Genomic DNA, 25,032 nt, shown 5'->3' on the forward strand with positions numbered 1-25,032 from the left:
TCTAGTAAAAAGGTACCCATTTTGTCGACATTCAACAACCCAATTATTGAGATCTTTCTCCAGCTCAGGAAATGAAGCGCACCTCGCTGGACGTTTTTTCTTGCTTCTTGGCAGGTCTTTTAGTGTTATTTTATTTTTTCACCATTCTCTTACTTGCATCTCATTGATACAGAATTCACGAGCAGTGGCACAATTATTGTTTGCTTCTGCATATCCAACAACTTTAAGTCTGAACGCTGCGTGATAAGCAGACCTTTTTCTTTTGATTTCACCGTTGTTCATTTTAAATACTAGTATGAAAATAGATTATTATTGTAATTATAGATTTTGTAGGATTTTATATAGGAATGTCACCTGCTTTATCACTGTCAAATTATTATTGTTCTTTGTTTATTTCAAAGCAGCCCTGTAGATTGGCATGTCTGTGGGGATAACAGGCTATTTCAATTTTATTAGAGATTCTATCGATTATGCATATTATATTTTCATATTGGCTCGAGATTTATGAGGTCCATTGGTAGAAATGCATGAAGAGATCAAATTACACAGTAGCGGACTGACACCAGTGCTATAGTACTATCGTTCATTGTATTTTTCTGATTGGCTTGTAAGGCAGAGCATTTTGTGAAATGCATGGGTCAAATGTCATGAAGATCTGCAGCACTGCTCTTTTAGTATTCCTTTCAAGCCAATCTAGTCCACTAAACAAAGCCTTTGCAACTTTAAAAGGCTGCAGTATTGACATCAATAAATGGGTCAGCAAACTTTGGCTCCCGGCCTGTCAGGGCCTGTTAGGTTCACTCCCTCTGGGGCACCTAGCATTGGCCACTGTCGGTAGACAGGATACTGGGCTGGATGGACCTTTGGTCTGAGCCAGTATGGCCATTATCCTTCAGACGAAGGTGCAAGAACCTTGCAGTCGGCAGAGTTTGGGGCAGATTATCCTGAAAAGATCTCATTCAACTCCTTAATACTTAGAGATAGGCTTTAACCCTGAAGCATGGCATTTTATTTCTCTTCCAAACTGTTAGCATTAATTATAAGAACTCTGTATATTCTTGAATCTTGCTAAACTCTTGGCCTCAGGGATATCCTGTGACAATGAGTTCCACAGTCCAATGATAAGATGTGTGAAAAAGTATTTTCTTTTAGTTTCATTGACTGTCCCTTTGTTCTTATGTAAGAGGGAGAACAGGAACTCCTGATCTATCTTCCCTATTCTATTTCTTATTTTATATACTTATCTCATGCCCTCTCTTCTTTGACTTGTCTCTAAAGTAAGCAATCCTAATCTCTTTTCTTGAGTTTTTTCATGCCCAATACCATTCTTGTACCCACACACTCATTTTCCAATCTCTTTGTTTTATTGTTTTTACTCTGAATCTCTTTGATTTTCGCAATTTAAATTGCCCACGTTACATTGTAAAAATTTGGTTACATCCTCTTAAATATAAATTAAATTAAGTACTCAAAGTAATTTAATGTAGTTAAAATATAGAAGTGATCACTGTATGTTCTGCAGACTGTGATTATATTGGATGGTTTGAGAATACTATAAGCAACATCAGTAGCTCCCTCTAGTTGGAAAATTTGTTTTTGTCCCCCCCTCCCCACTAAGAAGAACACGGTATTCTGGGGAGATAAACAGATGTTTCAACCTTCCCATTATAAATTGGTGGCCTCTGAATACTATGACATTCAAATATGATAGTTGCACACCCAGTAGTTATATTAATATATTGACTGGTTCTCTTCCTTCTGAAGTACAATTTAAAATGTTCTGTGTTTGTACAGGGTGACTGATTAGCTTTCTGAAACAGAACTATTGGGAAAATTAGAAACCTCTGATTTAGAATAGAAAAATGTCTGGTTTAACTTGTTAGAAAATGAAGCTGGAATTTTTCTATTATTCTTAGTTTTAAAAAAAGACAAGAACTTGCATTAATAAATATAAGGTTTCATATATTGATCCAGAAGCCACCTACTTACATTTCCAAAGCTTTGAAACTAAAGAAGAAGCTTTTTAGCCTGAGGGGTTAAAAGTGTGGGTGTGGAAGTGGGCTTTTGTTTGAAAAATTAGCAATGCTATGAGTCATTGTGCATTAGTGGCAGAATAGTTTTGCATCTTGTATGAATCCAGACACCATATGCCATGCGAGGACCTATTACTTTATTCGGTGCCATTGCTGACAGGCAGACACGTGGGTATCCCCAGTGGAAAGGCTGTCTCCTCTCCGTGGTGAGTACAGGAACCCAGTGATCTGAACACATCAGACATTGTAACTAGCAGCAGGAACAGCTGGTAAGCAAGCAAGAAGCAACGGCAATACAGACCTAGAATGTTAATGAGACTGCATGAGCTCACAGCACAAACCTCAAAAGAGAAAATATCAATTTGAATTTTGTCAGTTTCTGCATCTCAAAATGTGTAAATTTTAATTCATTTTTGAGATCTTAAGGCTGAATCCTGTGATCTTTATTTAGGTAAACTCCCACTAAAGTATGGGAGTTTGCCTGAGTAAGGTCTGAGTAAAATCTGAGTAAGGGCTTTTGGATTTTGCCATTTAATTCTATTATTTTAAAACAGTGATCTTTATTTCAGGCCAATAACATAGTAAATGGCCAACCTGGCAATCTTTAGTCAGGCAAAACTTGTGGTAAAGCCAATGAATGTTTTGTCTTAGAAGGGATTACAGAGGAGCTGCACAACAAATTCCCTAAGGATTGCTTTGGAAATGTCAGAGTAAAGTCCTTACTTTGTGCTAGTGCGGGGTTTTAAAAAAAAAAAAAGCCCACAACTGTTTAGAGCTATCAATTCAGTGTTAGTCCAAACATAGGCAACAATGGTTAATCTTCTTTTATGTCATAACTTTAAAATATATTTTACCTGGGAGTATCTGAGTTAGAGGTTCTTTGTTTTTCCTGATAACCCAGGTGTAGGGAGCTGTATTCAGCTCTTTCTTGGAGAGGAAAGAGCCCTACACTCAAGGGAGGAAGTGACTATCAACCATTTTGTTTTAAAAATCTGTTTACGATGGAACCTAATTCTCTGTTTGCTAATCGGCAAACCTGATATTGTAAACACATGTCTGGTGTTTCACCATAGTTTCAAACACAGATCTAATACTAAGAACTATGTGCAGTGAGGGCTCATAATATAAATATTTCATTATTTTAAGAAAATATATTGCAGTACATTTACTATGTAGTATGAAATTAATGTTAAAAATAAAACTATATTTCTCTTGAAGAGTGCCCAATTTTGCTACTGTACTTTACACGGAGTAGCATTGTGCTCTGTGAGTAACACTACTGAAATCAGTGTAATTACTCACTGAAGAAATCACTACTCAACAAACAGCGAGTGGCTCTCAATGAGCAATGGACATTTCAAAATTCAGGATTACTGTTCAGTATTTCTATAGCTCTTTACAGACTGGATCCTGGCCTCAGAGTCGTGAAGACTATAAAGCTACCTTAAATGCAAATGAGGATAGTCTCGTGGTGGGCCCTACACAATCCCCCTTTGCAAGCTATGGCTGGGATAGGGGATAGGCCAGCTCACCTTTGAGCTCTGACAATCCCATGTTATAATTACCCCAGGAGTGCTATTACCAGCAAGTACAAATTAGAGTACAGTGAAGTTCCCTTTACTCGGTTATTGGTTAAACCAATCTCAAGCAACCCAAGGAGAACAAAGGTGGTGTACTGTCACTTATGTGCAACTCAATCTGATCCAAGGACTAGGACCTGCGTGTTCAAATAACTATACACATAACAACTAACAAAATCCTGCAAAGTGAATGGTGCTGTATAAATAAAATCGTTACAGGTGGGAAAAAAAGTCAGGAAGGGAAAGTGATCTGTATAAAACAACAGCGTTTTCCATGATGGAGCTAGGATTAGAATTCATAATTCCAAAATCCAAACCCTGTGCTCATTTCTGTAGACTATATTGCTTCTAAAATCACAATGGACCTTCCAGTCCTCAGTGTGAATGACAGAGGTTTTACTGTATATTTAGGCCAAAAGTTTTAATTTAGTGGAATTACTCCACATGTATACCAGTTTCACAGAATGACTTGGTATCTCACACAGTTACTTTATTATTGGTTTTTAAAATTATTTACCCTAGGACATTATTTAACCACAGATTCTGTTTTATGAACTGTGTTACTAAACCAATATAACAAATAACCACATTTTTAAAATTGCTTTTATTTACTGGAGAGACTACGGTTTTTGCACATATGGAGATCATCATCAAGAGAGGAGGCAGTCAGAGCAATTGAAACTTCTACCAGTGGATTGGAACTATATCAGTGACATCACTGTTAAGAGTCACATCACTAATAACTACATCAAAAACAGGGAGATGCAGAAAATAAGCAGTCTCATATTGAGACTATGGCCTATACCAGTAAAGGGACCGGGCTCAGTTGTCTTGCAAAGCTCACATCACCTAAATGGGGTGAAGGGTAATGAAGTTCAAAGTCATGGTGGAAAGATTAACTAGATTGTTTTGGGCTAATTCTAAGGCAGGGGTGGGTAAACTACAGCCCATGGGCTGGATCCGGCAGGTCAGCTGTTTTAATCTGGCCCTTGAGTTCCCGCTGGGAGCGAGGTCTGTGGCTTGCCTTGCTCCGGCGCTCCAGCCGGGGAGCAGGGTCGGGGGCTGCTCCACGCGGCTCCTGGAAGCAGCGGCATGGCCCTCCTCTGTCTCCTATGCATAGGGGCAGCCAGGGGGCTCCGCTGTGCTCGCTGCCCCCACCCCAAGTGCCGCCCCCGCAGCTCCCACTGGCCGGGAACCGTGGCCAACAGGAGCTGTGCGGGCGGTGCCTGTGGATGGGATAGTGTGCAGAGCTGCATGGCTAGTGCCATGCCTCCTGCTAGGAGCTGTATGGGGGCATGCTGCTGCTTCTGGGAGCTGCAGGGGTGGCACCCGCAGGTGGGCAGCACGCAGAACCGCTGCTTCCAGGAGCCACTTGAGGTATGCACAGCCCAAAGCCTGCACCCCTGAGCCTCCCCCCGTGCCCCAACCCTTTGCCCCAGCCCTGATCCCCCTCCTACCCTCCGAACCCTTCTGTCCCAGCCCGGAGCACCTTCCTACACCCCAAACTCCTCATCCCCAGCCCTACCCCAGAGCCTGCACCCCCAGCCGGAGCCCTCACCACTGCCGTATTGCATTCCCCTGCCCCATCCCAGAGCCCCGCTCCCGCACCCTGAACTCCTCATTTCTGGCCCCACCCCGGAGCCTGCACCCCCAACCAGAGCCCTCACCCCCTTCTGCACCCTCAAGCCCAATTTTGTGAGCATTCATGGCCCGCCATACAATTTCTATTCCCAGATGTGGGCCAACAAGTCCCCCCAACCCCGTGTTATAAGGCATATGAAAACTGGGGGAAGGGGGACAACAACAAAGGCCTCTGTGCCAATAACCTTCTTCAGGGTGGTGCACTCACAGTGCAATCTGGATATATATAACCTGCAAGTCTTTATTTGGTAACCCTGACTATAGTGTCAGCAATGATTTTAAGGACTCGAATGGAGTCTTGAAATCAATGAAGAGGAGCAATGCTCCTGTTATGAGAGATTTCAAATTAAAACAAAAATGAATTGGCAGGAGGACTACACTATTCACTACCAGAGACAATCCCTCCTATCACAAGGCTGAGAGATGTTGAAAGTGTGAAATATAATTGTTGTACCTGTTCTATGAATAAAGAGGACTTTGCTTTCCAGGGCTATTGCTCTGGTTCTCAATTCAGTTCTTAATCCTCTTTAACACTGTATACATGAGATACAGAAAGGTAGAAATGGCACTGGTTTTTTGGGATGTTGATAATCCTCAGAAGTGAAAAGGAATTTACATCCAAGATAATGTGAAGAGGGAAGATGAGCAGTCATTAGTACATGAGAGGAAGCAAAAATTTATCTGAAATGTAAAGGTTTAGATTTTTATGAATACTTCAGTGTGAATCTGTGGAAGCGAATATATATAGAACTATACAGTACCACTGGAATGCAATGTACTTCTCTCCAAGTCTAAGTAGTACACTATGAATAAGAGCTGAAGAGCTGCCTCTACAATCCCATGTAATGCCACCTAAACGCTTTGCCTCGTGTGACTTATTACAGGCTGGACAGATTAGAGCTATCGATTGCTGCCTGGAGACGGTTCTCACTGTGAGAACGGAAGGCAAGCAGCAGAGACAGACAGCTAAACTATTGATCTACTTCAGCAGGGAAACTGCACTTCAAAATGAAGGTCAGTACTCCTTTACACCACCTATTGGAGCAACTGTAGCGTTCATCAGGATACTTCAGAAATTGGTGTGACTGAACCACTACTCCGGTCTCAAACTCCAACCTGTCTTGTGATAGCTGGTTACAACAGCTGACAGAGAAGCTAAACATGGCAAGTTAAATCTGTTGCTTTCCTGTAGATAAGGTATCAGAGACTGACTGTAGATACTCCTGAGAGTCAGAACTGATCATTTCAACAGAAAACTGTCAGGTGCCATGTCAAATAAATTGCCAAAGCTACAGTGATACATTCTTAAGAATTTCATACTAGTTTCTAACATGATCTATATAACTTGAAGGCACAAGCTTCACTGGATTAAAAAAAAACCAAACCTTTTCTGAAAAGATTCTTAGACTTCTTCCTTGATTTTCAAATCACCATCAGAATCAAATAGATCAGAATGGTATTCTTCTTACAGACCAAAAAAGCAGGTAACACACATTTCAAAAAACTGCATCTGGCATACAAAAAATGTTTTAACCCACCAGACAATCTATGTACTTAGAAATATATTTTACATACAAATGTTTAAATCAAGCACAGTGACTATTTACTCTCTAAGGAAAACTATTAAAAATAAAGAGGTGTAATCAGAATTAATCTTTGTATGAAAAATTAGTATTAAGGGCTTGACCTAAACCAACAAAAGGAAATTTATTCAGAATTAAAGTTGAAAATCTGCTCTTAACCTACCCTATTCTGGACATCATATAAGGTAGATACTTTAATATCTTAGCACAATATGGTGAGCTGAAGACTTTGAACATCCTTGCTTTTGTGGTTCTATGGGTTAGACTTTTATACTTAAGCTAACGTAGCTACCTGTTTTAATATAGCTAAGTACATGTACAGTAGAACCTCAGAGTTACGAACACCTCAGGAATGGAGGTTGTTCGTAACTATGAAATGTTGAACAAAACATTATGGTTGTTCTTTCGAAAGATTACAACTGAACGTAGACTTAATACAGCTTTGAAACTTTACTATGCAGAAGAAAAATTCTGCTTTTAACTATCTCTAATTTAAATGAAACAAGCATAGTAACAGTTTCCTTACCTTGTCAAATCTTTCCTTTTGAAATCTTCCCTTTATTTTTTTAGTAGTTTATGTTTAACATAGTACTCTACTGTATTTTCTTTTTTTTTATTTGGCCTCTCCTGCTGCCTGATTGCATACGTCCGGTTCCAAATGACGTGTGTGGTTGACCGGTCAGTTCGTACCTTTGATGTTCGTCACTCTGAGGTTCTATGTACTGTATTCACTATAGCACATAAATCTTTAAGAATTGCTCATGTACCCAACTACTGTACTGGAAGTAAGGAAAGAAGGGGATTACAGTGGACAAGAAGCTGGATATGAGTTAACAGTGTGCCCTTGTTGACAAGAAGGCTAACAGCACATTGGGATGCATTAGTAGGAACACTGCCAGCAGATCAAGGGAAGTGATTATTCCCCTCTATTTGGCACTGGTGAGGCCACATCTGGAGTACTGTATCCAGTTTTGGGCCTCCCACTACAAGAAGGATGTGGACAAATTGGAGCGAGCCCAGCGGAGGACAACAAAAATGATTAGGGGACTGGGGCATACAATTTACGAGGGGAGGCTAAGGAAACTGGGCTTATTTAATCTGCAGAAGAGAAGAGTGAGGGGGGATTTGATAGCAGCCTTCAACTACCTGAAGGTGGGTTTCCAAAGAGGATGGAGCTAGGCTGTTCTCAGTGGCGGCAGATGACCACTTCAGAAAAGCAGACTTTGACTCCCTCAGGGAACAGATGGGCAGGATCCCCTGGGAGAATAACATGAGGGGGAAAGGAGTTCAGGAGAGCTGGCCGTATTTTAAAGAATCCTTATTGAGGTAACAGGGACAAACCATCCCGATGCATAGAAAGAATAGTAAATATGGCAGGCGACCAGCTTGGCTTAAGTGAAATCCTTGCTGATCTTAAACACAAAAAAGAAGTTTACAAGAAGTGGAAGACTGGACAAATGACCAGGGAAGAGTATAAAAATATTGCTCGGGCATGCAGGAGTGAAATCAGGAAGGCCAAATCACAACTGGAGTTGCAGCTAGCAAGAGATGTTAAGAGTAACAAGAAGGGTTTCTTCAGGTATGTTGGCAACAAGAAGAAAGTCAAGGAAAGTGTGGGCCCCTTACTGAATGAGGGAGGCAACCTAGTGACAGAGGATGTGGAAAAAGCTAATGTACTCAATGCTTTTTTTGCCTCTGTCTTCACGAACAAAGTCAGCTCCCAGATTACTGCACTGGGCAGCACAGCATGGGGAGGAGGTGACCAGCCCTCTGTGGAGAAAGAAATGGTTCGGGACTACTTAGAAAAGCTGGACGAGCACAAGTCCATGGGGCCGGATGCGCTGCATCCGAGAGTGCTAAAGGAGTTGGCGGATATGATTACAGAGCCATTGGCCATTATCTTTGAAAACTCATGGCGATTGGGGGAAGTCCCGGACGACTGGAAAAAGGCTAATGTAGTGCCCATCTTTAAAAAAGGGAAGGAGGAGGATCCTGGGAACTACAGGCCAGTCAGCCTCACCTCAGTCCCTGGAAAAATCATGGAGCAGGTCCTCAAGGAATCAATTCTGAAGCACTTCGAGGAGAGGAAAGTGATCAGGAACAGTCAGCATTGATTCACCAAGGGCAAGTCATGCCTGACTAATCTAATTGCCTTCTAGGACAAGATAACTGGCTCTGTGGATGAGGGGAAAGTGGTGGACGTTTTGTTCCTTGACTTTAGCAAAGCTTTTGACATGGTCTCCCACAGTATTCTTGCCAGCAAGTTAAAAAAGTATGGGCTGGATGAATGGACTATAAGGTGGATAGAAAGCTGGCTAGATTGTCAGGCTCAACGGGTAGTGATCAATGGCTCCATGTCTAGTTGGCAGCCGGTATCAAGTGGAGTGCCCCAAGGGTCGGTCCTGGGGCCGGTTTTGTTCAATATCTTCATAAATGATCTGGAGGATGGTGTGGATTGCACCCTCAGCAAGTTTGCAGATGACACTAAACTGGGAGGAGAGGTAGATATGCTGGAGGGTAGAGATAGAATACAGAGGGACCTAGACAAATTAGAGGATTGGGCCAAAAGAAATCTGATGAGGTTCAACAAGGACAAGTGCAGAGTCCTGCACTTAGGCCGGAAGAATCCCATGCACCGCTAAAGACTAGGGACTGAATGGCTCGGCAGCAGTTCTGCAGAAAACGACCTAGGGGTTACAGTGGACGAGAAGCTGAATATGAGTCAACAGTGTGCCCTTGTTGACAAGAAGGCCAATGGCATTTTGGGATGTATAAGTAGGGGCATTGCCAGCAGATCGAGGGACGTGATCGTTCCCCTCTATTCGACATTGGTGAGGCCTCATCTGGAGTACTGTGTCCAGTTTTGGGCCCCACACTACAAGAAGGATGTGGAAAAATTGGAAAGAGTCCAGCGGAGGGCAACAAAAATGATTAGGGGACTGGAACACATGATTTATGAGGAGAGGCTGAGGGACCTGGGATTGTTTAGTCTGCAGAAGAGAAGAATGAGGGGGGATTTGATAGCTGCTTTCAACTACCTGAAAGGGGGTTCCAAAGAGGATGGATCTAGACTGTTCTCAGTGGTAGCTGATGACAGAACAAGGAGTAATGGTCTCAAGTTGCAGTGGGGGAGGTTTAGGTTGGATATTAGGAAAAACTTTTTCACTAGGAGGGTGGTGAAACACTGGAATACGTTACCTAGGGAGGTGGTGGAATCTCCTTCCTTAGATATTTTTAAGGTCAGGCTTGACAAAGCCCTGGCTCAGATGATTTAGTTGGGGATTGGTCCTGCTTTGAGCAGGGGGTTGGACTAGATGACCTCCTGAGGTCCCTTCCAACCCTGATATTCTATGATTCTATGACAGAACAAGGAGCAATGGTCTCAAGTTGCTAGTGGGAGCGGTCTAGGTTGGTTATTAGGAAACACTATTTCACTAGGAGGGTGGTGAAGCACTAGAATGGGTTACTTAGGGAGGTGGTTGAATCTCCATCCTTCGAAGTTTTTAAGGCCCGGCTTGACAAAGACCTGGCTGGGATGAATGCGCTGGGGTTGGTCCTGCTTTGAGCAGGGGGTTGGACTAGATGACCTCCTGAGGTCTCTTCCAACCCTAATCTTCTATGATTAATTATCACACTTTCCTACTAATCTGCAGGATTACCAACTCTCTCTAACATATCTGAGGAGAGAAATGATGACATCCAATGCTCAGCTATTACATAAATCAAGTGTGTGTTCTTATTGTGTATGTACGTATATACACAAATATATAATTTTGCAGTGGAATAGTATGAAAATTCAAGATAAACTTGAGGGGTTTATAACTGGACGAAAAAATCCGAACCCTGGGGTGGGACACCACAAGCTGTCATACTGGGAGTGATTTTTTTGCTAACCCAATGAAATGTGGTTCAGCTTTACTTTTTATTTATAGAAGAGAAAAAAAAAACAAAAACAAAAACAAACCAATACATGATACAGTTAGTATTTTCAAACGTTTGGAACCTTTTTGCTCTGCTACTAGAAGCAATGAGTCTAGCAAGCAAGAGGAAGAGGTGTGGTAGAGTTAGTGCTTGGGCTATCTCCATTTCTACTGAAGACAGGAGACAACTCAGTACAGCATAGTAATAGAGATCTTACAAAATGAAATGATAAAGATATGCAGGAATCTGAATTTGCAGGAATCAAGTGGCTCGAAAAGAAAAGAAAACAGCATCAGTTCTGTTGATGTCCTCTAAAATGAGGCTTTTAAAAAGATGTCTTTAGATTGACCATGTATTTATTAATCCAAAGCAGATATTAATTTAACATCTAATGGTTCTTGAAAACAGAAACTGTAGTTAAACTATTAAGGAAGTAGTTAGGAGACCAGAGTCAGATTACCCTAGATCGTAGAAAGCATATCAAGCAGTGTGTGTTCCAGGAAGACAAACAGACTGTAAATCTTATGCTCTTCAATGGATGCCTTGCAAAACCTGGGGCAGAACTTCAGATGTGTACCCAAACATTTGATTTCTTCACATTGTTCTAAGCAATGAGAGTTAGTGAAAAAGTAAATTGGACGGGAATTACTACGGTCACATCCAACCAATGAAGACACCTAGTCAATACCCAAAGTCAATAGAAGACTAGCAGATTTTAGCTCCACAGTCTCTTCTGAAGTTAGAAAGGACCATACTCACCAGAACTATCAGAGGATAAGCATGCAGGCATTTCCATCAAAGAAGTGAATGCTCCAATTATCTATGTGCACCTCTTAAAGTTGAGGCTCAAGGCAGGTGATCTCCCTCAGAGTCTCACTCAAAGATCCAGTTCACCATAGATCAGTGTGGCCATTCTTCAGAGGCAAGATATGAGACACGCTTCTCTCAAGTTTAGAAGCAGGCAGAAAGGCCTCACTGTCCTAATAGATTCTGTCCTATTTCAAACTGTATGAGTTTCCCAGCGCAAGTCGGCTGAGTTTATCCTTTCTCATTAATCAATGTAAAGCAGCACTGACTGATTGTACAAAGATAATTTTGCATAACACCAGCTTTTTGTGATCCATAGACAATCCAGGAATGGTTCCATTTCTAGGATGCTGACATGTAACATGCGCTCCTGGAGGGACAAAGTATCCTGGGTATAAAATTTCCTGCCGAGCGGCCCAATTGTAAACCATATACGACCAGAACTAACTTAGATTTAGGAAGCTAGGAAATTAATCTACTTAGACAGATTGGATTTGAAGTCATGCTAACTCAAAGCAGTATTTTTCAGTTGCATTCTGAGAATATGTGCACAATGTGAAGTCAAAATCCTTGTGGCAGTCAATGTGAAATTATGAAACAAATATTGCTTAAGTCCCTGAAACCTGCAGACTGAATTGCACCTTTACCTGCAGAGGATAAAACTAGTACTTAAGATTCAAAAGAACAAAGCAATTTAGATTTAGAACAGTATGAGTGCATGTTAAGATACAACCTTGTTTTGTTTCTTTTTTAATCTTTACAGATAAACTAAGCACTCGATGCATTGTAAATGACTGCAAGACAACTTAGGAAACAGTACCTGGATACTCAAAAATATCTTCCTAATGTACAGTTCATTTAGGAGAATCTGGAGGAAAGCACAAAAATACATTGTACATGTGCCATTGTCAGAAGTTATACTTACTTAAATTACAAATACATAACCATGTTTAACTTTTCTCCATACTGTATGAGATCTGGATTCCATCAAAAGCCAAGTACATAAATATATTTCATTATGGACTTTAAAGGTATATATTTCTTCTAGGTGTTCCAGCAACAGCAAATTCCAATTTTATATATTTCAGTTATTGTATTTTTATATATAATACAGAAGATGTATTGTTTAAGAAAAAAAACAAAAGGAGCCAGCCTGAAATTCACTGGGCTAAATACAAGCAATCAATAACTCAGAAGAATCCATTGTTGGCTAAATCAGATTTTTATATGCACTCAGGGTTCCAACAAACCTGATCTCTCAAAGTACCTTACATAATTTCATCAGCATATGCCTTGAAGTCAGCAACAGGCCAGTTTGGGTTTTATTAATTGCTTTATTAAATTTACACATACAAACACTAGTGTAGCCTATAATATTTTTTTCTGACATTCTGATTGTTTTCAATTAGCCCTAGTGAACCTCTTGCTTTTGTTTTAGATGATGTCTCTCCTACACATACCAAAAATAAGTATTTTCCATAATACAAGGGACTGAGAAACTTGCAGCTTCATACAATCTGTCTGAACCAATTCTTGATCCTCACAAGCATCACTTCGTATCATTACCACATGCTCAGATATTTCTCTAACCAACAAAACCAGCTTCTTGAAATTCTCTTGAACATAAAATACCTTTATCTTTTTTTTTCCCCACTTTTGGTAGTCATTTCTCAAATTATTCCACGGGGCGGACTCCTATCCAAAGAACACAGGACTTGGTAGTGAAGAATATGATCATGTAGCTTATCTAGATATTGCCTGGTTTCTCACAAGGAAACCAAGCAGAGTTAGCAGAAACAGCAATTTAATCTTACAATATTCCAAATAAGGCCTCAATAGCTTATTATAAAGTACTTATCTATCAAAAAAAATTCATGTTTTTTTTTCTTATTACATTACTTGATTAGGCTCCAAAACAATCTTCTTACACAAGGGTAAATCTAGAGAAGGACTTGCTCTCTCAAATTTTTACTGCCATGAGTTTGGGATGGCTGAGTCACACATATGCAGAGGAGTTGTGAGTGACTTATGAAGGTCTTTCTCAAACAGTTGTCTATGAAGACTTTACAACAGCTCCACACGATCATATTTTGTTTATATTAGATTTTTAGACTCCCCTCCATTCCCTCTGCCCCAAAGTATAACTGATGCAATTGTTATTTGGGGCAGGGAAGGAGAAGAGGAGAAAAAGTGGAGGAATTTACTGCTGTCCACAAGTACAATATAAAGTCATTTTAATAGTAGTTTGAAAGTTTATACCATGATTTGTGAGATATATGATTTAATGTGGTGGCCTTTCTACATACCACTTCACCAAGCACCAATCATTCTCTCTCAGATGCTTAGCTAACTGGTTCTTGCTCATATGCCCAGGAAAGTGACCACCATTTGTGGGGTCAGGAAGAAATTTTTCCCTAGGTTAGATTGGCAGTGACGTTGGGAGTTTTTTGCCTTCTTCTTCAGCATAGATAATGGCATAGAGAGTACACTTATAAAGTTTGCAGATGATACCAAGCTGGGAGGGGTTGCAAGTGCTTTGGAGGATAGGATTAAAATTCAAAATGGTCTGGACAAACTGGAGAAATGGTCTGAAGTAAATAGGATGAAATTCAATAAGGGCAAATGCAAAGTACTCCACTTAGGAAGGAACAATCAGTTGCACACATACAAAATGGGAAATGACTGCCTAAGAAGGAGTACTGCGGAAAGGGATCTAGGGGTCATAGTGGATCACAAGCTAAATATGAGTCAACAGTGTAACCCTGTTGCAAAAAAATTCTGGGATGTATTAGCAGGAGTATTGTAAGCAAGACACGAGAAGTAATTCTTCCGCTCTACTCCACATTGATTAGGCCTCAACTGGAGTATTGTGTCCAGTTCTGGGCGCCACATTTCAGGAAAGATGTGGACAAATTGGAGAAAATCCAGAGAAGAGCAACAAAAATGATTAAAGATCTAGAAAACATGACCGATGAGGGAAGATTGAAAAATCTGGGTTTGTTTAGTCTGGAGAAGAGAAGACTGAGAGGGGACATGATAACAATTTTAAAGTACATAAAAGGTTGTTACAAGGAGGAGGGAGAAAAATTGTTGTTCTTAACCTCTGATGACAAGACAAGAAGCAATGGGCTTAAACTGCCGCAAGAGCGGTTTAGGTTGGACATTAGGAAAAACTTCCTGTCAAAGTGGTGAAGCACTGGAATAAATTGCCAAGGGAGGCTGTGGAATCTCCATCATTGGGGATTTTTAAGAGCAGGTTGGACAAACACCTGTCAGGAATGGTCTAGATAATACTTAGTCCTGTCTTGAGTGCAGGGGACTGGACTAGACAATCTCTCGAGATCCCTACCTGTTCTATGATTCTATAGGATGCAGGCCACTTTCTGGGATTATCTGGATATATTTCACTTAATCAACTCCCTGCCATACAAGGGGCATTTGGCAGTGGTGCACCTCAATCCCTCTTGTTCTCTGTCTCTGGCACATAATAGTTTAGTCTCTTGTGAGCTGTAATACTTTGGTCTAAGTTCAGTTATTGGCTTCAGTGTGGCGGTGCTGTTGGTGGCCTGTGATATACAGGTCAGACTAGATAATCTGGTAGTTCCTTCTGGCCTCAATCTCTATGACCAATTTGCCTCAATCCTGATCTAGAAGGTTCAGGCCAACCTGGGAGATGTGCTACTTCCACACCTGCTTCACATAAAACCAAAGACAAGTTAGATGTACAGCAGCAACTTGACCTGCAGTCTTGAATTACAAGAATGTATCTATCTCTGACACTGTGTCTATGTAGCTGTTCTAGTCAGAAGCTACATCATGTACTAAAACAAGAAGCAGTTTGAATCCTCTGAATCTGACAGTATAAAATATACCATATTTTTCTGAGCTCTGTGTACAATATTTAGCAAACATATGCATTACTGTCAATAGAAAATGTTTATAAGTAAATTTTATCAAGAAAATACACTTAGGGAATCCTAAATTGACTAAAAAACTATTGGCTAACCCTGAAGAAGAGACCACACAGAAGGAAGATTCTTTTCACATGGATGCCTTTTTCATTGCATCATAGCTTTTACGTGCTCTTTGCTGTGCCCTGCCTTTTTCTCTGTGTGTAATTAAACTGATTTAAAGTCTAGTTTTACACATACATTGTTGATCAACCCTACTCCTAATAAATGCCTACGACATGCTGCTTATAGCATTATGTTCTTTTCAAGATGGTACTGACAATTAGCAACCTCAGATTTAATTGCCATTTGATTAGGAAGATCTTTTGTTTATCTGCAGTCAATTGTTTTAGTCTGAGAGAGAATGATATCTCTTGAAGATTACTGGTTCCTTCCTCTCTCCAGGAAACAGAAGATGGTTTTGAAACCCTCAGACTCGTATGTAATACTTATTATGTTAGTATACAACAATTTCTAGTAGCTTTGCATATTAGTATGCTATATTCTTATTATGATGTTATGTCATCTGAATGCTTATGGTTAGTCATTAAAACACATGTAAAATAAAATTCTTGCCTCAAAGAGCATGATAGTGAGGCTACTCCCTGAAGCATATCAGCTAGCACTCAGTAGCATCTTTATGTTTGTGAAAGCACTCCTTAGCGTGGGTTAAAGCCAGGAGTCCAGACGTTTCTAGAAGCTTTACGAATAATCCTCTCATTTTCAGGAGTACATTTAAATGTATGCTAATACCTGGCACGTGATCTCTATAACACTTCAATAGAAGTTGAGTTCAGATCTTTCAAAAGAATACTATTCTATTCTCTGTTTTGTTATTTAAACTTAACTTGAGTACAACTGTATACTTCGGTTTGATTTTGTGTGATGCCATCTCACCTGGTCTGAATTGTGTAAATGAACGAGTTTCACGAGTGGCTTTGAGATACAAGACAGCAGCTACTCCGATACTTGACAGAAAATTTGAATACGTCGGTTAACTGACACATTTTTGAATACCTTCCGTGCTCTAATAAATGCTTTAACACACAGAAATCGCTGCAGCAACATGAAAAGTCTTTAAGAACAAGAAAAAACACTCATACACTCTGAAGTTTTTACCTTTTCCACTTTTTAACAGCTTTCTAATAGCAAAAAATATATTTCGGTATAACAGTGGAATTTGAGTCATCATGGCCAAATGATTACAGTGCAAACCCTAGATTCTTCTGTGGCTCTGCAGGCTTCTGGTCCCCATGGTAACTAAACCTCAGATATTGTCCTCCACTCAGCTGGAGTACAAAGTATTGGGAGGCTTTTGTGTCTGATGAGATTTCTTCCACAACCTTCTAGCAACAGACCCTAGTGCTTCCTCCTGACTCTTTTCTAATTGAGATGCAAATTAATCTCTGTGGCTGATTACACTTCCCTTAAAGCTACTGATAAGTGCAGCTGTAACCAGAGTTTACAGACTTTCCAACAAGTGACTTCAGCTGCCATTATTTGCATGAGACTGCCAGGACTTTACAGCCCACTATCTAGGAGATGTAGATCACTTCCCCTTCGGCAGTGCCAGCATTTTATTCACTGTATGTTGTTTAAATTTAAAGTGAAAATGAAAGCAAACTCTGCTATTTGAAATAAATGTTTTACAATTATTGTACTGTCCCCAAAATTATTTTGCTCTTTGCACCATGTTTCTGACTACACTATCATTTGCCGTAATGCAGTTTTTTACTTTATTCTCAAGTCTAGGTCATAAACACATTTCTGAAGCCCCCTAATTATTTTTGTTGCTGTTCTTGGAATGCCTTCTGCTTTGTCAATATTTTACTGCTACTGAGATGTCCAGAACTAACTGGAATATTCCAGATATGGTCTCAGCGGAGATACAATGCTCTGCATCACTATCGTTTACCACACCATATAGCGTCAGATTACCAGTTTCCACCTATACACAGAATAAAAAGTATCTTTGGTAATTTTGTGGTAATGGTTGACAAATGTTGACTTTTTAATGGCTTGTACTTTAAAGAGAATGGGAACGCCAGGTCTCTGGTTTTCTGCCGGAAAGTCCGGTTGAAAGGAGACCTGTACAGTGGCCAGTCACATGTACTGACCGGATACCAAAAGTCCAGTTGCCATGGGTGGGGGGGCCAAGGGAGGAGGCTCTGGGTCATCAACCCATGCCAGCCCCTGCTCAGCGGAGGCTGCCTCCTACCTGCAGCTCGGGAGCCTGCCTGCCCAGTCCTAGCCCCGAAGCAGAGGGAGCGCTGCTGGTGGTGGTGGTGGGCGGGGGAGAGGAGATAAGTGGACAGGACCAAGTGAGGAGGAAGGGGGTGGGGGAGAGAGCCAGGCGGGATGAGGGCAGGGCCTCGGGGGAAGAGGTAGGGCGAGGGGAGGTTCGAGCTCTCCTGCTGCGGTGTTCAGTTTTCAGAAATTAGAAGGTTGGCAATCCTATCCGTGAGATGCACTTCTTTTATACATACGTACCCTAAAGCTGCAACAACTTTTTTGGTGTCATATCCCCAGTGCAAAGTCATGTTTAATTTGCTGTCCAGTCTCAATCTTAATTCTTTCAGCGTTATTGCTTTCTGGGTTTACCCTTTCCATTGAATATTTTTTTTTTAATTATTTCACTCCCAGTGGCGCTGGAACAGTTTTTGGAGTGGGAGTGCTGAACTGCACCCCTCTAGCCCCAGCCCCTAGAGCTGGGACTGGGAGCAGGGCCATGGCTCTGGGAGGGGGGACGGGGCCACAGCTAGGGGCAGGTCAGAGTCCCAGGCATAGGGCTGGCAGCAGAGCCCCCAGGGCCCCGGCAGTAAGGCAAGACCCTGCATGCGGTCTGGCGGCCAGTGGATCCCCCGGGCATGGGATCAGCGGCCAGATGGGACCCTGTGGCCTGCAGGGGAGCCCCCAGGCTGTAGCGGGGCTGGTGGCCAGGACGCCAGGCACAGAACCTGGGGTGCTGAGGCACGCCCTACATCCCTTCTTCCCGTGCCTACGTTCACTCCAGATTTCCTAACAAGTGTTTTTTCAAAGTTTTCTTTTTCCTCATTTAAGTTTGGAACATCTGCAGTTTTTATTATCTGAAAATTTTATTAAATGGTAACTAACCCATTTCTTTTTGTCATTTTAAAAAACTGAATCCCAAAGAATTTATGATCTTAGGGCCTAATTCTGCAACTCACGCCAAGTAGCACTTACTCATGATAGGAGTCCCATTAAGTGGGACTAGTTACTCAGCATGCATAAGCATTGTAAAAATCAGGCCCTAAACAAGGATGTAAATGAGACGGGACATAAACTTCAGTACCTGCTAGACATCATCCCTGAAACTCAACACATTTCTGTTTATCATTACAATTTGGTTACGGTTCTTCAGCTCATTTCCAGTCTATGTGGCGCTGTCCATACCTAGGAAAATCTCATTAAATGCTGAGAGTAAGCTTTCCTGAGATATCAGAAAAGCTTCAATAATATTTTAACACTGTACACTTATTGAAACTACTGTTTTTTGTAATTTTGTCAAAAATGGAAATAAATGTACCTGGCAAGATGTGTTCATGACTAACTCATGATTCTATTAACCTGTAGATGCTTAGAAACTTTTTCTCAGTATTTTTCCTATTATTTTACTGGGGTTTGGAGCAATTTTTTTTTCACAAGGAATCGCTGGGAGATAATTACCAGGATAATTATCCTTTCCCTTTTTAGAAGAAAAGAGGACACTGATCTTCTCAGATCTTATAACTCAATCACTACCTTATTCAAGTACTTCTGTTTAAAAATCACAGGGTGCTGCTCAAGGAACATGTTTAGTTAGTAATCAAATAAAAATTTTCTTCTTAACATAGTCACTCTCAAAACGCCAAGGTTGGATATCACCAAAATACAACATATGAAAACTACGGAAACGTATACATATTGAGCATTTCATTATATTACTAATTCCTGAAGTTTCTCCCTTTTGGTTTAAGCATTTTATGAGCATATATGTGCATGGAAAATTATAGTTGTATATATGAACTTATTGAGCTTATCCTGTCAATCCCCCTCCATTCCTTTCCTATTTCCAAACAATAGCCTGACAGATTCCTCCACCCAACAGGCTGAAGCCAAACACCTGCCTTCTCATCCCATGACAAATCCTCAGGTCCCTAGAGTGCTCTGTTCTATCTTGTTTTCCCCACCAGCAATCACCTGCTTCAACAAACTCCCTCTGGCAGGGGTTTCCAACAAAATGTTCTGTCCCTTTAAGAAAGTTACCAAACCTTTACTTTGTGCTTAAAGATGAATCTTTATTCTCTCTCACATCCAATAAAAGTTGCTTAGGACTTTCCACCCTACTCCAGCTTTTTCCCTTCTCTGATGTCACCTCCCCACTACATTACCTGTTGTGAGGTCCAGCTGCCTTTGTCAGGCTCCAGTATTTCTACTTTCCATTCACATCACATTACCATATGCACAGTACAGTTTGATGCCAAAGTGCACATGTGCAAAGTAATGATGCTGCTAGACCTCACAATGGCCCCAGAAGGGTACAGTGGCATGTATCAGACCTAGTCTGTGTGTGTGTTGCATTTAAGTAGAGAGAGAAAGAGGCCTGGCAAATGTTGGGTCATAGCAGGCTGGTGAAAACCAAATGCCTATGGTGTGTGGAGAGACTCTAGACAGCCTTAAGGCCTATGGGAGATGAAAGTCACTGTGATCTCTCTGTACATTAAGTGGATGGAGCTGTGACAGTGAAGGAATTGGGGACCTGTTTATGGGGTACTGTTACCTTAATAGGAACCTTAAATATGGTTTGTTTTGGAGAAAACATCTGAATGATATAGTTCCTTATGAAAACCAGTTTATTTATCCCTAGTATTCTTTTATGGATATATTCATTTATATAAAATAAAACTTTTCTTCTTAACACAGTCACCCTCAGGCTCCAGCATATCACCCTCAAATGCTATTATACACACACACAGAGTTAGATACACACACACATATATATATGCTCGAGTGCTAGGGATTAGTCAAGTGGTTCTCATCAGGTAACTGTATCAGACCTGAGCTCTTTCTTTAAAACTAATCCAAGGCTCTGGGTGCGCGCATGCACACATATATGTATATCACTACCTATGCCACAGACTCTGACACACAAGCATAAACTGTTAAGATATGTGTTTTAATATGTATACAGTGCTCTGAAGCTAGAAAATGCTACAGTATTTATACTTGCTATGTATCATTGTTTTAGGTGAAGGAGCTCAGCTTTAGAGAAATAGGTTTTGGACTTGATATCCAATGACCATGATTTGATTTTAAAATCATTGGTTAACTTGGGAATTGTAACCATAGCAAGTGGCAAACTTCCAGTTTTCAGCACTCTAGACGTTGAAATACGTCCACTGATTGCCCACTAGGGAAAAAAATAAGCAGATGGCAGTTGAGCTAGCCCTCACCACTGAGAAAGAGCAGTGACCACTAGATAAAGGCTAAACTTGACAGATTCTACTTAGCCTGCTGAGGAAGTTATTACAGGAAAATCTAGGAGGAACAAAGGGCAAGGATGAACATTACATCAAATCATATCTTCTGTTTTCCTACTGTGTCAAAAATCATTTTTCCCTTAGAGGTAATGGCATGTTTTTCACTCTTATAATCTCTGTTACTGTATTCCGGTTACCAGCAATACTAGACTGATTGTTTTATTGTCAGACACAGCTTAACACATCTGCTCATACAGTCAAGGTTACAGATAGAGGGAACTACTTTGACAGTAGTACTTAGCTGAATTACCTACTCATGACACAAAAGTGAAAAAGCTAGCGAGTTTTGAGTCTGCTTTTAAGTACTGACATAATCTTATAACTAAGGTAGTGTGTGGGCTTGCCTGTGCAACTCCAAACAACTTCACCTGGTTTAAACTTAAGAGGAAAAACAAAAAAGATAATAAAATGTTATTTAGTGTCTTTGATTCTTATACAAATCTTCATTTCTGAAGCTTTCCACCAACACAATTAATCAAATTTAGCTCTTCTACAAAAATTATAATTTCTTACATAGCCATAGTAACTAGAAAAATCGAACCTAAAATGTGCATGCCTCTGATAAACTCTAACAAAGCCATCTTTCCTTCATCACAAAGATTAAGCATTCCAGTTGTTTCGTCTCAGGAAAATCAAGCGAGGCATCCCTCATTACATAATTCAAAAGCCCCCAAATTAAAAGCCTCCAAAATAAACTGAAATAAGATGAGTGCTGATCCATAGAAACATATGGGACTGTTAGCAATGTGGTTAATGAAGCACACTAGAGTAATTTTATAACATTAGTGGCATTAAGAGAAAAGAAAACCAGAATGTCAAGTAATGAGTGATTTTATGCGATTAGCCTGCATACCACGCAAGAATAATAATTCACACTACACAATTCTACAATATTGAAGCATGCCTTCCAGTTACCTATAACTACTGCTGGAAGAATGTGTTCTCAAAATTCTATGATGCAATGTGGGTAAAATGAAAAATGGAGATAAAGACCGATAAATATCAATACCATTGGCCAAATGCTACCTATCTTAGTGATGTGAAGATTCCCAAAGAAGACCGTGGAATTACTTGCATTATTACATAAGGGAGTAGAACTGGGCTCCTTTTGTAAATATTAAGCTAATATAAACAATTATTTTCTCTGTGCTTCAGAAATTTGCAAATAATCCCTCTTAAATTTTAAAGCACCATTACATCTAACAGTATACCTGTTGACTCTGCAATTAACAGGAAAGTCCAAAAATGCTTGTATTGTTATCCTTTATTTTTAAAGCATACCATATCAGATTAAAGCTCAGCAAGAATGAGTCTAAAAACATGCTGCTTGATATGAAGAAAGCTTTGACATTTTCCCGATGCACAGTTCTTAGTATAAGTCCAAGTGAAGAGATCTCATTCGCACTTACCTCTACCAGAAGAATATTTGTACTTATGATTCCTACATTCAAATTGCATAAAATGCACAGAAGGAAAGGATACAAGCTCTGGTAGAGGGGTATGAGAGATTTCACAGCCCTGCTGGCATTGATGCATGTGGCACATATAAGGCTTGGCAGCAGTTTTGCAGTCACTATTGCTCCATCAAACAGAGGACCAAAAAATGGCACCTGCAAATCAAAAAATAAAAGTAATAGTATTTTCAGATACAGCATTCTCCAGTCTTAAATTGATGGTATCACTGGGGGTGGAGGGAGATTTTCAAAGGCACAAATAGAAACTAGGTACTCAATCCCCATTGACTTTCCAAAGGAGTAGGGCACCTAACTTACCTTTGTGCCTTTGAAAATCTATTCCGAGGACATTATATTTAATTCTGCAATACGCAAATAGGGATCAATGAGGTTTTGGAAGGGAAGATTACAAAAATGAAAAATATCCAACACATTATCTCTTTATAATGAGTCTGCTCCACTATTTCTGACAGAAACAAAATAAGCATGTTATTATATGTACCAAATAATCTTCTAGTAAGACATTCATGGTGATATTTTGTTTTCAAGAAAACATACATTTGTTCAGATCTGGCATTGTGCTCTCAGCTAAATATTTGTATACCTAAAGTTTTGCCACTGGATATTCTTCACAGATACCATCAGTTCCCATCTCTCTTGGAGACCAGGAAGATACTGCTAAATAGTTTTTCACAGGCTGATTGCAGACATAAAAAAATTGATTAGTTCCTACTGCATGCGTATTAGGGATGTAGTCTCTCCTCCATCCCATCACTTGGGCTACAATCAGAAGAAAGGTAAGTCAATCATACTCAGTAGAATTTAGTTTTGGTAAGTACTGCAAAGCAGGTTTTTTTGTCACAGATTTTTCTCCTCAGATTGTAATTTTTGCTTGAGCACAAAGCTATAGCTTAAACTGTAGCACAGATTAAAGTAAGAACAGAAACAATTGTTGGCAACTGTCAGTATTTGCATTTATATATAAAAGCTGCATTAAGATAAAATGTGGAAGTAACTTAGATACTTAGACATCCATAACCTGTTTTGAATAAAGTGAGTCTTTAGGTGTATTCTCATAAACCATAGCATTGGGGTGTAGTCATGAGTTTGGAATGGCTTCCTGTCTAGTACCCTGAAGAACAGTCATACAAGGAAAAGTATAGCTTAACGAAAAGGTAACGAGTAAAACTGAAGTCTCCATGGGATGCAAGAAAAGAGAAAATCCCAAAAGAGGTCAAGAATCTGGTACAGGTGGTAGGTAAACTTGAGTGGAAGACTGGATTGAGCTAAGTATAAAAAGTAGGGCTGTCAAGAGATTAAAAAAAATAATCACGATTAATCACACGATTAATCGCGCTGTTAAACAACAACAGAACACCGTTTATTTAAATACTTTTGGACGTTTTCTACATTGTCAAATATAATGATTTCAATTACAACACAAAATACAAAGTGTACAGTGCTCACTTTATTTTTTATTACAAATATTTGCACTGTAAAAAACAAAAGAAATAGTATTTTTCAATTCACCTAATACAAATACTGAAGTGCAATCTCTTTATCATGAAAGTTGAACTTACAAATGTAGAATTATGTACAAAACCCCCCTGCATTTAAAAATAAAATAGCATAAAACTTTAGAGCCTACAAGTCCAATCAGTCCTACTTCTTGTTCAGCCAATTGCTCAGACAAGTTTGTTTATATTTGCAAAAGATAATGCTGCCTGCTTCTTGTTTACAATGTCACCTGAAAGTGAGAACAGGCATTTGCATGACACTGTTGTAGTTAGTGTCACAAGATATTTACATGCCAGATGCACTAACGATTCATATGTCTGTTCATGCGTCAACCACCATTCCAGGGGACATGCATCCATGCTGATGACAGGTTCTGCTTGATAACCATCCAAAGCAATGTAGAAAGATGCATGTTCATTTTCATCATCATGAGTCAGATGCCACCAACAGAAGGTTGATTTTCTTTTTTTGGTGGTTTGGGTTCTGTAGTTTCTGCATCACAGTGTTGATCTTTTAAGACTTCTGAAAGCATGCTCCACACCTCATCCTTCTCAGATTTTGGAAGGCACTTCAGATTCTTAAATCTTGGGTCCAGCGCTGTAGCTATCTTTAGAAATTTCACATTGGTATCTTCTTTGCATTTTGTCAGATTTGCAGTGAAAGTATTCTTAAAAACGAACAACATGTGCTGGGTCATCATCCAAGACTGCTATAACATGAAATATATGGCAGAATGTGGGTAAAACAGAGCAGGAGACATGCAATTCTCCCCCCAAGGAGTTCAGTCACTAATTTAATTAACGCATTATTTTTTTAACAAGCATCATCAGCATGGAAGCATGTCCTCTGGAACGATGGCCGAAGCATGAAGAGGCATATGAATCTTTAGCACATCCGGCATGTAAATATCTTGCAACATCAGCTACAACAATGCCATGCGAACACCTACTCTCACTTTCAGGTGACACTGTAATTAAGAAGTAGGCAGCATTATCTCCCGTAAAT

General features: G+C 40.1%; 1 protein-coding gene across 6 annotated transcripts in view; it reads right to left on the bottom strand.

The window, feature by feature from the left end:
• Positions 1–25,032, bottom strand: part of RALGAPA2 (Ral GTPase activating protein catalytic subunit alpha 2) — a 302,141-nt gene that overhangs the window by 80,618 nt on the left and 196,491 nt on the right. For 3 of the 6 annotated variants that reach the window (XM_043544131.1, XM_043544129.1, XM_037896234.2), the window contains one exon: positions 22,538–22,665. In XM_043544131.1, the coding sequence (XP_043400066.1) occupies positions 22,538–22,665 (128 nt within the window). Of the gene's footprint in view, positions 1–22,464; positions 22,666–25,032 lie in introns of all 6 variants that reach the window. The other 3 variants (XM_037896233.2, XM_043544130.1, XM_043544128.1) reach the window with 1 other exon arrangement.

This window comes from Chelonia mydas, chromosome 3 (assembly GCF_015237465.2).
Source record: "Chelonia mydas isolate rCheMyd1 chromosome 3, rCheMyd1.pri.v2, whole genome shotgun sequence".
Lineage (NCBI taxonomy): Eukaryota > Metazoa > Chordata > Testudines > Cheloniidae > Chelonia > Chelonia mydas.